This window comes from Arachis ipaensis, chromosome B5 (assembly GCF_059453495.1).
Source record: "Arachis ipaensis isolate K30076 ecotype BB chromosome B5, ASM5945349v1, whole genome shotgun sequence".
Lineage (NCBI taxonomy): Eukaryota > Viridiplantae > Streptophyta > Magnoliopsida > Fabales > Fabaceae > Arachis > Arachis ipaensis.
In genome coordinates, this window is record NC_142440.1 from 129,859,886 (window position 1) to 129,876,740 (window position 16,855).

Here is a 16,855-nt window from a genome sequence, read left to right on the forward strand (position 1 = left end):
AAGCACAAATTAGGAGAAATTCACAAAACAATACTATTTCATTGAATAAATGTGAGATAAGTTGATAAAATCTCCTAAATTCAACACAAGATAAATCACAAAATTGGGGTTTATCAAGGTGACAATAATATATTTGGCAAGGAATGAAGTGATTGCGTATTTATGGACACAACTTTCTTTGTGTGGATTTCGGAGGGAACTTTTTATTTTTTAATTTAATATGTAAGCTTTTGTATCAGAAACAATTTTATTCCAAGTGTATGAGATTTTATAGGAGGCATGATAAGAAGTTATTGGAGGTTTAGGGGATTTAATAAATTCGAAGTATTAAAGTCTCAACGGAAGGGTTGGAAGGGGATAAAAAAAAGAATGACACAAAAAAACTAGACCTTCAAAGAACCTGTCATTGACAATTTAGACAAGAAGAATGAAAATTGAAAGAGACTAGCACACAAAATTATCCTAGTGTTGGATCCTTCCGTCTTTTTTATGCAACAAGTGAAGCAAATCACTCACATAACTTTTTCACACTAAAAAAAACGTATATAAAGCAATTGAAAATTTTATTCATCAAAGTTGTCCAAATTGTCTCACCAAAGATGTTTAAATAAGTTCCTAATAAGAAACTAATTAAAAGGTAAAATTAGATAACTTAATTTTTTGGTGACTCTTAGATAACTTAATTTAAATCTTCTAAAGATAAGATAACTAATTTAAATTAGATTTGATCTTATTGGATTAGATGAGATTTTATTTAAATATTAAAATCCTAAAGATATGATAACTAGTTTAAAATCAGATTTGATCTCATTAGATCAGATCATATTTGATTTAAATTTAAAATTCTTAAAAATATTACTAAGTAAATTAGAACTAAATTAAATCTTCTAATAAACCTTGACAACAGAGCAAACTAAAATATAGACTTAATAATTTCAAAAATTAATAATAAATTTGTGTTTTAACCATAATTTTTTAACTTAAAAGAAGAAATATTTGTCATTTTAAGAGTCTTAATATGTATAAGTTATAAAATTTAAATATTTATAATTAAAATTTTTTTATAATAATGATTATTATTATGGTACTTGTAACGTATGTTTATTGCATTTAATTAGTATTTTACATATTAATTGAATAATAGTAATATATAAATATAAGATTTTTTAAAATTTTAAAAAATTTTTACTAAAAGATGATTGATTGATTTTTATTTTTTGTCAAGTTATTAGAATTGTTGATGTGACATCATTAACAAAAAATATTAACTTAAATTTATTATGAAAAAAGTTGGTATCAACAAAATTAAATAATACATATATTTATATATAAATTACTGGATAACTAATTTATTGACGGAGATAAAAAGTATAACAAATTTTGAATGAGGTTCTGATACCTCCAAATAAATAAATTATACTAAAAACTTAGATTTAACGACCGTTAATAAGATGGAAAGTATGAATTTTATAAACTTCCAAAAATAATTTGATTAGAATTAACAATTCTTAAAAAAAAAAATTACTTGAACAGTTTTAACATCATTTAAATAGAATATAACTCTTAATTTTTTTTCCTATTTGATTGGATCGAATTATTAGAAAATTGAAGTTGGAAATACTTTTTGTTGAGATTACTCAATTTTAGAGTATTATTAACCATGTGAATTAATTACTTACTCTTTTATTTTCATGTGGAAATTATTGTTAAAACACTTTGAGCATTATCCTAAGAATAATGTGTGAGATGATTGATTTAATTTGTATATAGGTTTTTTTGTTGTATATTTTGGTAGTTGAGACTTTGTGATATGTTAGTTGGCACCAGATTCGATGGTCCCAAAACGTTTGGATTATTAAATGATCCCAGAATAAAATATGTTTTTTAAGTTTTTTAATAACTGTTAAATAATTCTTTTCTAATTTTAATTACAAATTAATTCCATATATTTTATTTAATTATAAAAATTATTTTTTATTTTATAAATTATTATTTTATCATTAATCTATTATGTTTATTAACAATCAAAAACAAAAATAATAACAAATTAGATCTTCCATTGATGGTAATAAACTTTTTGGCTATTTCAATCGATTAAAAGATTATATTTGATCCGTGACGTTCGTCCAGGGCTGTGAAATCGTGTTTCTTTGAAAATCAATCGATTAGATTATCAAAACAATCGATTGAATTTCAGGTTTCCCATAACTCAATCGATTGACTACAGGTTGTTATCACAAAACAATCGATTGAAAATTGCAAGGCAATATGGTTTTCGCAAAAATCAATCGATTGGTCATGTTACCCAATCGATTGAACGATGACTAAAATGTGGGTTTTTTATAATTCAATCGATTGTTTATACTACCCAATCGATTGAATGCTTCAAAATAACCTGAGGTCTCACAATTCAATCGATTGGTTGTGTTATCCAATCGATTGAATTCATCAAAATAATATGGATTTGCCAAATTCAATCAATTGGTTGTGTTACTCAATTCTTAATTGTTGGTTAATGTCATCGTCCACTTGGTATTGCTCATTCATCTCAGTGTCCGTAAATATACCTGACATCTTAAAAATGTCCAATGAAAAAAAAATTCAGTACACTCCGTCTTATAACATTACAAAAAATAAATAAATTCTAATATTGCTAGCAGGACGGATCCAAAGATTTTAATATGGAGGTGCCAATTTTTAAATAATTTTTTTAATCTATAAAAATAATTAACAGATAGTTATTGGAGTTAGCTTTTTAACAAATTTATTAAGATACATATAATTATAATTTTTTTTCACAATTTTATTTTTAATATGATAATTACATAAAGAAAATATAACAATATATAAAATTTAAAATACCAATAATTTATAGCGTGTTTAGCTAAAAATTATCACATATCTTATTAATTAAAATTTATTCTTTTAAAAAATTTTAAAAAATTTGAAAATAAATTATAAATTATTAATTATTTAAAAGACACACTACCCTTATAAAATACAAGATATAACATATCTTTATAAAATTTTTCTTTTAACAACGTAAATTTAAAAAAAAAATTAATATTTTTACAAGAAAATAATATTTAAAGTACATAATGTGATTACCAAAACATAACTACGTAAGTTATTATTAATATAAAAATATGAATGATAAATATATTAGTATAAAAAAATAAATGATTTTTTTAAAAAATAAATATAAAAATTATTATATAAAAACTAAATTAAAAGGTACAAAGACTTGAGGATATAATATTAAATTAGTTAGGTAAAAAATATTAGTGAATTAAACAATTAAAACATAGATCTATTACATAGTGAAAAATAATACATATAAAACTATTAAATTACATAATATTTTTTTATTTTTTAAACATAAATCTTATATATAAGTATAGTTTCTTAAAATTTTGGGGGATATAGGTCACTACTCACCCCTTCTAGGTCTGTCCCTAATTGCTAGCTAATTAATAATAAAAAATAATAAAATCTATTTACTTTTTAGTATTTCTCAATGTCTGTGAATTATTAAAAGATAAAAAAAATATTTTTCATTAAACAATCAATTTTACGAAAAAAGTATCGAAATGAAGAATTGTAAAATTAGAGATTCTATTCACTGACCTCGATTTTGTAATCAAAACGATGGATTGTTTTCTGAACACTACAATAATAAAATTGATTCGACCTTTGCTGATTGCTGCAACTGTAATTATCAATTAATGATGAATAAATAGTGGATATTAAATAGACGGATAAAAAATGAAAAAAAATTAGATATTAAGTAGATGGATATTCGAAAGAAAAACAATGAAATTTTTTATAATCAAAGAGATTGATACACGATTTTAATGGTGGGATTGAATAATTGGTGATGGATTATTCACCAATTTATAATGTTAATATTAAAGAAAAGATAAGATTAGAGTATCTAAATCAAAATAAAACCTTAAAAATTGAAGATAGAATGATAAAATAGATGAATAATAAGATAATAATTTATAAAAACGATAACAAAATTGAAATAGGCGTAGTGCACACTTCAATCGATTGGGTAGCACAACCAATCGATTGAATTTGGCAAATCCATATTGTTTTGATGAATTCAATCGATTGGATAACACAACCAATTGATTGAATTGTGAGACCTCAGGTTGTTTTGAAGCATTCAATCGATTGGGTAGTATAAACAATCGATTGAATTATAAAAAACCCACATTTTAGTCATCGTTCAATCGATTGGGTAATATGACCAATCGATTGATTTTTTCGAAAACCATGTCTTGCAATTTTCAATCGATTGTTTTGTGATAACAACCTGTAGTCCAATCGATTGAGCTATGGGAAACCTGAAAGGAAAAGTCTAGGGGGCCAGCAATTTTGTTAAATTCTGAGCCATTAGATGAAATTTCACACCAATCTCACACCATTAAAACCATCATTGATAGCTATTTGATGGCTACAATTACAAATCACAAAAGTTGCTGGTCCCTAGCATTTCTCAACCTGAAATTCAATCGATTGTTTTGATAATCTAATCGATTGACTTTCAAAGAAACACGATTTCACAATCCTGGACGAACGTCACGGATCAAATATAATCTTTTAATCGATTGGAATAGCAAAAAATTTTATTACGATCAATGGAAGATCTAATTCGTTATTGTTTTTGTTTTTGATTGTTAATAAACATAATAGATTAATGATAAAATAATAATTTATAAAATAAAAAATAATTTTTATGATTAAATAAAATATATATGGTTAATTTGTAATTAAAATTAGAAAAGAACTATTTAGCAGTTATTAAAAAAACTTAAAAAATATGTTTTGTTGTGGGACTATTTAATGGTCCAAACGTTCTGGGACCATCAAATCATTTGCCAGCTAATCACTAGACTAATCCAACTTAGTTATTTAGTATTTTTTTTAATAAATAAATTGGTTTCAATTTGTTGGATTCTGACGTTATTGTGGGTCTGCTTGCAGTACAGACCAATAACTAATGAAAGATTTCTTTTACATGGAGGCCGATATATTTTTTTGTCTAGTATTAATCTGGTAATAATTATAATATTTCGACTTCATTTAAATTTTTAGTTAATATTTTTTTAATCATTTTGTGTCTACGCATTTAATTTTATTATTGAACCTTATTTAATTTTTAAATAAATTTAGGAATAATATGTATTATTAATTATTAATATAAAAATATTTAAAATATTTTATATAAATAAAAAATACATTGATATTTACTTATATATTGATAAAAAATTATCAAGATATGAGTATAATTTATCGACAACATTCTTTATATAATTATATTTTTTTTTATATATATCATATCTTTGTGTCTAACAAATATTTTAAATTAGTGTACCCATATTTTATGTGTCTATATGTCATAAACATATTTAAAATATGAAAAGAAATTGAAATAAACCGGCTAATTGGACCGAATCGAAACCTGTCCGGTTTTCACTCACTGCCTCAAACAGTGTCGTTTTGGGGTTAAAAAAAAAAAAAAAAAAAAACTAAAAACAGGAATTTGAAGCCTCTGCTCATTCGCCAACTTCGTGTCGCATCGCCAGCTCCAGGTACGTCGCCCATCTTCCGTGGTTGTCCGTCGTACGTCGCCGCCGGCGTTCTTACTCCCTCTCCCTCATACTCTGCTCACTTCTCAGACCGAAGGTAATCTATGTTTTCTTGATTTTATTTTTGTTTTTAATTTCTTTCTTATCCCTGTTTTCTCTGTCTTCTTTCTTAGTCTATTGAGATTCATACTCTGCTCACTGCTCATTCGGTAATGGCTATTTTCTCTCTTATTTTTTTTTAATTGTTGTTCGGAACCTTGTATTAACTTGGCATTTTAGTAGACATTTGTTAACAAACTAGTCGAAACTAGTTAGAACGAAAAATAAAAAAATATACAAGATTCCTTTCGACTTTCACTCAGCTCTCTCGTTTCTATCTTCTCAGAACTCTGAACTTTGACCAACACAACCAAATGGCCTTCCTCCTTAACAAAACCACCATTGCTTCCCACTTCCGATCTCACTCCCAGGTTTCTCAAATCCCCTCTTTCTTTCTTTTCTTTTCTTTTTGATTAAAATATCATTTTCTTTCTGATTATGATTTTTCGTTTTCATTTTTGAGAGAGCAGAAGGGGGAAGATCTGCTTTCACTCTCGCGCCGTCAATACCATATCGAACCTGGGCCTCGTGAAAAAGCGGTAAGCTTTTGACCCTCTCTGTTTTTCTGCTTATTCTATTTATGTTTGAAAAGTGTACTGGTTTCAAATAATTGAGGTAATGTATTTCACTTATCTATAGTTACTTCGATTTACTCATTAATTGTTTCTTCTTTCTTTTCCCTCATTACTGAACGATGTTGATCAATGAAATGTTTTCTATTTACCCTCGAATATTTCATTAATTGAATATATAGTAAGCTATTGGGCTGAATTAAAGCAAAGTGTGGAATGTTCTCTTGAATCCAATGGTTCAATGAATAGGGTTAGGGTTAGGGACTTAGGGTAGTTGTATTGCTGCGCAATGCTCATGTATAAAACTAGGGTTTTGGTACCTCTTATCCAATCAATGGTTGAGATTTTATCACAAATTTAAAAATTTAATCATTTTAGTTAATAAAACCAGTGGCAACTTCTTGGACACACAATATAAGGGTATGAACCCCCAATTTGATAGGAGTACTGATGGAATCCCCATAAAAGTTTTATGACTATATTAGAGAATGCACTGATCTTTCTGATAACTTTATTTTCCTTGGTTTGCAGTCATCGTTTTTATGATTTTTTATTTTTATTTTATTTTTTAATGTTTGCTTATAGTTATGGCACTCAATTGTTGCAGCTCTTGGCTGAAGATGCAGCTTTGAGGCCATTTAAGTCATATAAGCAGAGTGTGAAGAAGCTCAAAAAGGTTGGTGATATTCTAACAATTGTTGTCGTTGCAGGTATGTCGTATTTTATTTTTTCTGTTTTCTTTTTCCTGTTTTTGTTTTGATTTGTGAGTGGAAGTAGAATAACATTTTTTTTTTTCTGATGTCCTTGATTTTGACTAATTGACCATCATGGATGCTTTGTTCTCTCTTAAGGCTTAAAATGCATTGTCTATATGTTGAAAATTTTATGGTTGCTTATGAACCTGGCTTTCACCCTGTATAGTGAGAAAAGGCTTTGTTGTTGTCATTGTTACGAGCTCTGGCAACTCCATATATCATTGCTGTCGGAGTCCCACGTTATGAAATAGTTTACAGGCAGAATAAGAATAAAGGGAAGGGCAGAATTTGGGAGGGAAAGTCTGTTGCTGGGTGGTTGGGATACATAGCAGAACATAGGATTAGTTAGCTAGAGAATCATCTTTGTAGTTTTATAGAGTTGAAGGATCTAACTCTCCTCATTGTATTTGATTCATCAGACACAAAATCTTAATTTCCAGGGTTCTTTAGCACCTTTATGAGAATCCTCAAATTTGCATTCACATTTCGAAGTTAGAAGAGAAAAATATACTATCAAGGAATGTCCAATAAATAATGCCACTAAAATTTAGATGTTATTCTATTTTTCCTTGTGGTCTGGGGAATTTCCATATAGTCATTTCTCTGAGGTCTGTTTGTTATTAAGATGGTAGGTCTTACTCACTATGCAATATGTGTGTGTTTCTACATTCTTCGATTCTTATCATCTTTGATAATAACAACAGTCACTTAGCTTTTTCATACTAGAAATGTTCAGCTATCTTAGCATCTCTTATCTAGTCTTTGAAGTCTAGTTAACATTATTTGAACTTGTGAAGTTGCATCTCTCTGGCCTTTAAGACCTATTCTTATAGTTACTTGAGACAAAACCTCCAGCAGTATTTTTCTGGTTGTTAAGATGCTTCGAAAGCCAAAGATTTTGAAAATATTTAGCTTGTAGTTGAATCTCTTAAATTGTTTAGTTTCAAATTCATGAATACCTTTTATGATGTCTTTGAAATATTTTCTCAAGTAGATATCAGATAATATCATTAATGACAATCCAGATAATATCATTAATGACAATCCAAATTCCGTTGAATTTTTTCCCCCCATATAGTTGAATCTCTTAAATTGTTTAGTTTCAAATTCATGAATACCTTTTGTGATGTCTTTGAAATATTTTCTCAAGTAGATATCAGATAATATCGTTAGTGACAATCCAAATTCCGTTGAATTTTTTCCCCTCATACCGACATATTTTCGATGTCTTGCATTCTTTTATGATGTTTCAGGATGCTGCTATGAAATATATGTCAAGGCAGCTATGAGAGAAGCAGCTCGGAAACAGTAACATTCCAGAATTGCAGAAGGAAGTGAATATTGTTGGACGCTAGCTTCTGTTCCATTTTAATGTTTTTCTATGGTAATAACAATTTGGATAATATTCCTGGCCGTGTTGGAATAAGCAGAAATGTATTTGAACCCAAAATGCTTGTGCATCAATAGTAGTTTCTTCATCGTTCAAGATTTAAAACTTTCTCATGAACTTGAATTTAATGTATCTAGATTCCAGAGTCTCGACATAGTTTTGGTCTGATGAATTAATTAACCAAAGGTGATTAGTTCTCCTGGCTACTCATGGTTTGGCTTTTCTTACGAACCATCGTGAACTGATCTGAATTCAACGAAACCAAAAGCAATAGGAATAGGAAAATCAAGAACATATCATTCGCTCATTAGACTGATTCGCAGTACCATTGGAAAGAATATTTAGCCATGAGAATTGTCAAAATAATACTTTAAAATAAAATGGATATCTTCATTTTATATAAATTTAGGTGAGTAACTCCGCCTATGTTACATTTGCGGTACATAGCTGGTCCCAAACCCGGATAAAGGAGGAGGGTTGTATTAGGTTTTCGACAACCAACATAAAAATATAGTCGAATTCCCATTACATGTATCAAAAATATTATTGCGCCAAAGATAGGTCGTTGCCTGGAAGCAACGCGCTGTATGGCTCGAGTACGGTGTCAAATGAACAAGAACCGTTGCATCGGTGTCCGGATGTAGTGTTAAATGAGCAAGGGTTCTCGCGTTTTCGTGAACGGACGACGGTAAATAAACTAGTTCACAAAGTAAAAAGTAAAGGTCGGATCGATAGAAGGTTGAGATTTGGGACATGGAACATAGGCACTCTAACAGGAAAGTCCATGGAGGTGGTGGACACCATGACAAGGAGGAAGATTGACATTATGTGCCTACAAGAAACAAAATGGGTTGGTGCGAAGGCTAGGGAGTTGGATATTTCTGGTTTCAAACTTTGGTATATAGGAAAGGTGAAGAATAGGAATGGGGTTGGAATAATTGTGGATAAGCAATGGAAGAAGGATGTAGTGGATGTTAAGAGGGTGGGAGATCGGATCATCTCTATCAAACTTGTGGTGGAGGGAGGTGTTTTCCATGTGATTAGTGCCTATGCACCGCAAGTGGGTTCAGACGAACAACACAAGATAAGGTTTTGGGAGGATCTAGAGAGTTTGGTTCAAGACATACCTTTGGAAGATAAGATTTTTTTAGGAGGAGATTTAAATGGTCATGTTGGGAGAGAAGCAACTGGATATGGGAGTATTCACGGAGACCATGGTTTCGGGGTGATCAATGCCGAGGATAAAACTATTTTGGACTTTTCCTCAACATTTGATCTTCTCATCGCAAATACATGTTTTAAAAAGAGAGACGAACATCTTGTAACCTATAAGAGTGGCATGACAAGCTCTCAAATCGACTTCTTGTTGAGGAGAGTCAACCGAAAATTTTGCATTAATTGTAAAATTATCGCGGGAGAGAGTTTGACAACACAACATAGGGTGCTCGTCATGAATTTTCGCGTTGAGTAAAAGTTGAGGAAAAGACATCATACGAAGAACCTAAGGATAAGGTGGTGGCGGATGAAAGGTGAGGAACAAAGAAGCTTCCTAAGACGGGTAGGAGAAGAGGCAAAGTGGGATGAGAATAGAAGCACAAAAGAGATGTGGAGGGAGATGGCAGAAGTTATTAGAAGAACAACAAAAGAAAGCTTTGGTGAATTTAAAGGAATAGGACCAAGAGAGAAGGAGTCCTGGTGGTGGAATGCGAGTGTACAAGAAAAGATAAAGATAAAAAGGGAGTGCTTTAAAGAGTGATCTTTATGCCGCAACGCAGATAACTGAGAAAAATATAAGGCGGCTAAGAAAGAGACAAAAGTGGCTGTAAGTGAAGCAAGAACAAGAGCATATGAGGGTCTCTACCAGTCTTTGGGCACGAAAGAAGGAGAAAAAGGTATATATAGAATCGCAAAGAGCCGAGGTTAAGTGCATAAAGGATAAGGATGGAGAGGTGTTGGCTCAAGAGGAGAAGATTAATGAAAGGTGGAAGAGCTACTTCTACGAGTTATTTAACGAGGGACAGAAGACTCTTCCGAACCTTGGTCGGTTATGCACAAGGGAAGAAGATCAAAACTTTGACTACTATCGAAGGTTTCGAGACTTCGAGGTAAAAGAGGCTCTAAAGCAGATGAAAAATGACAGCGCAGTAGGACCTGATAATATCCCGATTGAGGTTTGGAAAGGTCTTGGAGAAAAAGGCATCAACTGGTTAACCAAGCTTTTTAATGAGATTTTAAGGTAAAAAAAGATGCCTGATGAGTGGAGAAAGAGCACCTTGGTACCTATCTACAAGAATAAGGGGAATATACAAAGTTGCGAAAACTATAGAGGAATCAAGCTTATGAGTCATACCATGAAGTTATGGGAAATAGTGATAAAACGGAGATTGAGAAAAGAGACACAAGTAACAGAGAACCAATTTGGATTTATGTCAGGCAGATCTACCACTGAAGTGATATACCTATTAAGAAGTATGATGGAGAGGTATCGTAGTAATAAAAGGGATCTACATATGGTGTTTATTGATTTGGAAAAAGCGTATGATAGAGTACCAAGGGAGGTCTTATGGAATGTTTTAAAAAAGAGGAGAGTAAGGATCGCATATATTCGTGCAATTAAAGACATGTATGATGGGGGCACAACTAGTGTGAAGACTCAAGGTGGTGTGACAGAGGAATTTCCTATTGGTATAGGATTACACCAGAGATCATCCTTAAGTCCATACATTTTCACATTAGTCTTGAAAGTACTCACAGAGCACATCCAAGAGCCTGTGCCATGGCGCATGCTTTTTGCCGATGATATCGTCCTTATGGGAGAGTTAAGGGAAGACCTAAATAAGAAGTTGGAGTTACGGAAAGAAACTCTAGAAGTGTATGGTTTGCGCATAAGTCGTAGTAAGACGGAATATATGAAATGTAAGTTCAGTGTGAGAAGAAAAAATCCTAATATAAAGGTGAAGATTGGAGAAAACATCCTACGAAAAGTTAAAAGTTTTAAGTATCTTGGGTGCATCATACAGGATAATAGAGAGATTGAACAGGATGTAAATCATAGGATCTAAGCAAGTTGGTCAAAATGGCGGAGTGCATCTGATTTTATATGTGACAAAAAAGTGCCTTTAAAACTTAAAGGTAAATTCTATCGCACCGCTATAAGACCGGCTATGCTTTATGGTACGGAGTGTGGCAGAGATGAAGGTGAAGATATAAGGGAGAGAGTTGGAGTAGCACCAATTGTGAAAAAGATGGTTGAATCGCGTCTCAGGTGGTTTGGACATGTGAGAAGAAGACCGATGGAACATCCAGTCAGGAGAGTGGATGAGATGGAAGATGGACAAGGGGCGAAAGGCAGAGGAAAATTTAAGAAGACCATCCATGAGGTGGTCAAACGAGATCTACATGTAAACGGTCTTTTTGTAGACATGATACATAACAGAGCACAATAACATCGTTTGATTCATGTAGCCGACCCCACTTAGTAGGACAAGGCTTTATTGTTGTTGTTTGTTGTTTATATAAATTTAAATGAGTTTATAATGTTGTTTTTATTTTCTTTTTATATAAATTTAAGTGAATTTATGATTTTCTTATGAATTTTTTATTTTGTTATATTTATTTATCTTTTAAATATATAATACGGTGAATCCACTTTCGTTGCATGGATTTGAGTGTTAATAATGATACCAAACTAGGCGTCTTAATTAGATTTCACAAACGTCTAGATTATTATATTACAAGAGTTTTTTGACCTCTTAGTTTGTATAAGGATTCCATAGAATTAAAAAGATGTTCCTTAAATTCACTAGTATGCTTAAATAAGTGTTGGGGTTTGAATCTTGTCTTGTGCATGCAGCAACCCATTAACCAATCGTAGATTCTTAGTCCTTCACCTATCAAATTGGAGAATACCATGAGAAACTAAAAAGAAAAAAAATTATTTATACCGAAAAAAAAATTTATTGTTACTACTAATACAAATTTAATGATAAATGACTTCAAATATAGAAAAAAGTGGCAAGCACAAAATTATTCTTAAAATGTGTTTTGATGGAGTAATTAAAAGAGAGATTAGTTTTAAAGAGTGTTTAAGGGTTTGTTTAGTTTGTGTTTTTATTTTTTCTTTTTATTTTTAGTGTTTTTTATTTTTTACTTTTTGAATTTAATCTTTCGACACTAGGAGGTAAATGGAGGCATAGAGGATGTATTTTCTGCAAACTGCAATGCCATTTGGGAAAGACGAGTCTAGGGTAGAAGACACTGAGAGGTGAAGATGATAGTCTTTTTGGGCTTATGACATGTGACATTAGTGAATAGGGGTGTTTGCGGTGCGATTTGGTTCGGTTTTAAGGGAAAAAGTCATCCGATCCGAACGCTTAATTTATGTGCGGTGCGGTTTGTATTGGATGTATTTTTTTTGGAAATCCGATCCGATTACAAGCGGTTTGAATCGGTTTGGATTTGCGGTTTTTTAAATAAAAAAATTAAATACATATAACAAGTCTCAATATCAAATTTTAAATAATCAACAATGACATAACAAGTCTTAACAATATCTTAAAAAACTAACGATAACATAACAATAGAAATAAAATTATAGGTTAGTTAAAATAAATAAATAAATAACATTTTCAACATAAAATATTTATTAAATAATAATAATACATGAATAATAGAAAAATGTATAACAAATTGAATATGTTATATGTATAATTGTAAATATAATAATAAAATAATAATATTATAGCACATTGTGCGGTTTGAATTGGATTGGATCGGTTATGAAAAGTAGATCCGAAATCCGATCCAATCCAGCGGTTTGCAAAAAATAGAATTCAATCAAATCCGAATTAGTGCGGTTTTAATCGGTTTTCGATTTAGATCGGATTGGATGAGCGGTTTAATTTGGATCGGTTTGGATTTGAACACCCCTATTAATGAAGACACATCTAGTTTAGTTTATTTATAATTAGATGATATTTTTTATACTTCAAATCCAACCAATCTATTTCTACTAATTTAATTTCCTACTTAAAGAGAAATTTAACTCGTTAGGATATTTTTTTTTTATTTCATCCATTTGGCTCGGTAAGAAAAACTTTTTTCTTTTTTGCCATATTTTAGGCCATCTTAGAATTATTTATACATAATATAAATGCACATTTGGTGTAGTGGAATAGTTTTCCTCTTTTTCTCTGAAAACAGTAGGACTTTTTCGATCATATTCTCTTAAAATGGATCCTAAGATAAAGTAGACATCTCTAAGAATTTGTAACGATAGAGCTTGATTTAATTAGAGAGTAGTAGCATTCATGGATATTGGAAACCGGTCAAACTTTACTATACACAATCATGGCCGAAGCAAACACTTATATGATTTCGTAGGTAGAGTTTAGATTCTGTTACCGAGACAAAAGCAATAAACGGTGGTATTTGTAAATAGAGATACAAATTTCTTTCTGTTTTAAAACAAAGACAGAATGTTTATTTCTATTTCTTTCTTTGTATCTCTTTTCCTTTGTACTAAATTATTTCTAGCATCCCTGAAGCAGAATTTTACTATTACCCTCTTTAAAATAACATATAAATTACTTTTTCTAATGTGTTATATTTTAATGGGTGTTTATTTATTTTAAATTTTTTTAGTAGAATTTGTTGGATGATTAATTTATCTAATAAAATAAAAAATAAAAAATTGATTTCAGGTTATTAAAATTTATTAAAAATTTAACAAAATATCTGAAAAATAATGTTATATATTACTCTTTTATTTTTCACACAAAATCTCTGATTTCTGACAAAAATTAAATAAAAATCAAGACCTTCATAAAAAATAATTGCAAACTAGCTACATTAATTTTTAAAAAATACTTCAATTTCTTTCTTTCTTTTTTCATATAATTCTAAACCAAATTGTGTAGAATAGATTTTTAAATTAAAAATCTATTTGACATGATAAATTTTTTAAATTAAAAATTTTTACTGTGACACTAATTCGTGTTTCTATTTTTAATTTGTCACATCAATATTTTAGTTTAGAATTTAGTTAATATAAAATTTTTTTTTAAATTTATATTTTAATAAATATATAACAAATATATTAAAATAAACATCAAATTAGAATATGACACATCATAGAGGGTAACTTACATATTACTTTAGAGAAGGTAGGATAGCATTCACCTATATAATATATATATCATGTAGTTCTTTTTTTTTTCTCCTTATAGTAATTGCTCAACTGGCTGTTGTTATTTTTAGCTCTTGTAATAAACTTTACTTTATTGCGATGAACTCTTTCTTTAAAAAAAAATTGCTCAACTGTCCTCACACCTAAGTATGTGGGGCAAGATGGAAAGCACATATCAGCTGGCAACTTCAGAAATACTTTGTAAAGAGGGTTGCCAAAATCTTGTCTTAGCTGTGGCACTGGCACCACCACCATTATTATTATTACTTGAGATTGTTGTCTTGGATCCATGTATTTTAGGTTCTGTACCCTGAAAAGAATAAATATAACTGAAGTTTATTAGTTTATATATCATGTCTAATTTCTTGCAATAATTTTTCGGTTTAATTACTCTGTTAGTCCTTATAGTTTTGTGAAATTTTCAATTAGGTCCCTATATTTTTTTTCCTTTTAATTGAGTACTTGCACTAAATTTTTTTTAAATTGGGTCTCTACACTTTTTTTTCCTTTTATTTGGGTCCCTATACCAATTTTTTTTAGTTAGGTCCTTATAAAATTAAGCCAATTACTATTAAGAGAGACTTAATTGAAAAAAAATATTTAGTACAGGGACCGAATTAAAAAAAAAGTATAAAGACCTAATTGAAAATTTCACGAAACTATAGGACCAACAGAATAATTAAACCTAATTTTTCACAACCAATATTTGTTTGATTTTTGTCATCTACTATTTTTTATGTAGATGTCTCATTCCAATGTGAAGGGAAGATTATTACTAAGAACATATCAATTACCCCAAAGAAACTAATAAATCAAGCCTTAATAGTATATATCCATACATAGCATTCATAACATTTGAATAAAATCAAAATTTAACACTAAAAAAATTTTAGTTCCAATAACACTCCAAAATAATGAATGTAATTCTTTTGTAGAACATGATAATGCCATTCCTCTTTTAATAGTTACTCTTTTTTTCTACGAATTCATACAAAGATACAATAAAAAAAAATCATACAAAGAGTGATAATATAAAAAATGAGAATAAAACCGTCATTTCCCTTCTTTCATTTAGGACAATTTTATTGGACATTATACTTTTTTTTAGGGTGCGATGATATTCCTTTTGAATATGCAGAAAAAAACTACAAGAAGCACCAAACTAATATTACTTGAAAGTTAAAAATTAAAAGAACAATGATAAAAACAGTTTAGAGAAGGAAGGAAAAAAATATATAATTTTTGGTTGAGAGTTGAGACTTACCTGGATGTCTTCCGGGTCAAACATTCTTGCTGCTTTCTCCATTTCCAACCTATTCTTTTTCCTAACACAACCTAGTTTCTGGGCTGATTCTAACTTGTTTTTCTTCTTTGTGTGCTTCCTTTCTCTTAGCCCCTTCATAACCTCTGCATTCAACAAGCACTTAGTGCATCAAATTTGGAATAAGCATAATAAGGACTTTAAAAAGAAATTCTGAAATTAAAATCACTAGCACTAAACAACTAAAATAACTAATATTTATGACGGATATCTTAAACATTTTCATAAAAAATCTCCCAAATACCAAATGAAACAAAAAATAATATGATCCTAAACTTAGAATGGACATTAAAGAATAAATTTCTCTGAGGAATACTTAATATTTATCATCAAATTTTTTTCTAAGCGGTTCAAATGGGATTAGTTGTGTTAGAAAGGGTAGGAGAGAATAGTAGAAAAAAGATTTGTGTATATTCGAGTAGTATATAATGATATTTATAGGTGTTAAGAGAATCAAAATAATAAAAACGTAATATTTTATAATAAATATTCAAATATGTTAAATAATTCTAATAAATGGTAATTAATCTTAATATATTCTAACTAAGTTGCAAAATTCAATAATGAAAAAATTGAGAAGAGGAATAGCATCTAACCTTGAGTAGTAACAAGCCTATAAACATGGCCAAGAAGGAGTGTATCTGTGGGCTTGAGAAGCTTGATGCAAGTTACACGAATTTGGTTGTTATTATTATTGTTAACGTTTTTGTTGTTGTTGTTGTTGCTACTTGTTGTTGCACACAAGGTGGTGGAGACAACGAGGGCAACATAATGACCAGGGTTTGTTTTCATAACATGAGTGGCACTAACAGAAGAATAAAACCTTTCTATTTTCCCACTTTGGTGTTGTATCACTAGTGTTGCTTTATCAATGGCTTGGCAATTCCCCATTAATGAAAAAGAAGAGGAAAATGCACTAGGCCTATTAGGTTCA

The 16,855-nt window shown here is 29.9% G+C and overlaps 2 protein-coding genes across 3 annotated transcripts; one reads left to right on the forward strand and one right to left on the reverse strand.

Moving 5' to 3' along the window:
• The first annotated feature begins 5,547 nt into the window (after window positions 1-5,547).
• Window positions 5,548-8,518, forward strand: LOC107643937 (succinate dehydrogenase subunit 7B, mitochondrial). Of its 2 annotated transcripts, XM_016347697.3 has the most exons (6): window positions 5,548-5,694; window positions 5,771-5,806; window positions 5,983-6,067; window positions 6,167-6,235; window positions 6,876-6,978; window positions 8,277-8,518. In XM_016347697.3, exons 3-6 carry the CDS (start codon window positions 6,011-6,013, stop codon window positions 8,333-8,335), a joined length of 288 nt encoding a protein of 95 aa, XP_016203183.1. In that variant the 5' UTR covers window positions 5,548-5,694; window positions 5,771-5,806; window positions 5,983-6,010; the 3' UTR covers window positions 8,336-8,518. The 2 variants fall into 2 exon arrangements, with proteins under 2 accessions (XP_016203183.1, XP_016203182.1); XM_016347696.3 differs by lacking the exon at window positions 5,771-5,806 and having other exon boundaries at window positions 5,560-5,694.
• Window positions 8,519-14,593: 6,075 nt separating this feature from the next.
• On the reverse strand, window positions 14,594-16,855 carry LOC107642022 (uncharacterized). The gene is made up of 3 exons (XM_016345357.3): window positions 16,518-16,855; window positions 15,865-16,007; window positions 14,594-14,910 (listed from the first exon to the last, which is right to left on the reverse strand). Exons 1-3 carry the CDS (start codon window positions 16,810-16,812, stop codon window positions 14,776-14,778), a joined length of 573 nt encoding a protein of 190 aa, XP_016200843.1. The 5' UTR covers window positions 16,813-16,855; the 3' UTR covers window positions 14,594-14,775.

What these genes read in the sequence shown, in the direction of transcription:
- LOC107642022 (XM_016345357.3), bottom strand. Translation starts at nt 16,812, where the DNA reads ATGGGGAATTGCCAAGCCATTGATAAAGCAACACTAGTGATACAACAC. An exon ending in TAGGCTTGTTACTACTCAAG is followed by an intron (nt 16,008 to 16,517) that starts GTTAGATGCTAT and finishes TGTTGAATGCAG; the next exon opens with AGGTTATGAAGGGGCTAAGA. An exon ending in TTGACCCGGAAGACATCCAG is followed by an intron (nt 14,911 to 15,864) that starts GTAAGTCTCAAC and finishes TATTCTTTTCAG; the next exon opens with GGTACAGAACCTAAAATACA.
- LOC107643937 (XM_016347697.3), top strand. Translation starts at nt 6,011, where the DNA reads ATGGCCTTCCTCCTTAACAAAACCACCATTGCTTCCCACTTCCGATCT. An exon ending in ACTTCCGATCTCACTCCCAG is followed by an intron (nt 6,068 to 6,166) that starts GTTTCTCAAATC and finishes TTGAGAGAGCAG; the next exon opens with AAGGGGGAAGATCTGCTTTC. An exon ending in CTGGGCCTCGTGAAAAAGCG is followed by an intron (nt 6,236 to 6,875) that starts GTAAGCTTTTGA and finishes CAATTGTTGCAG; the next exon opens with CTCTTGGCTGAAGATGCAGC.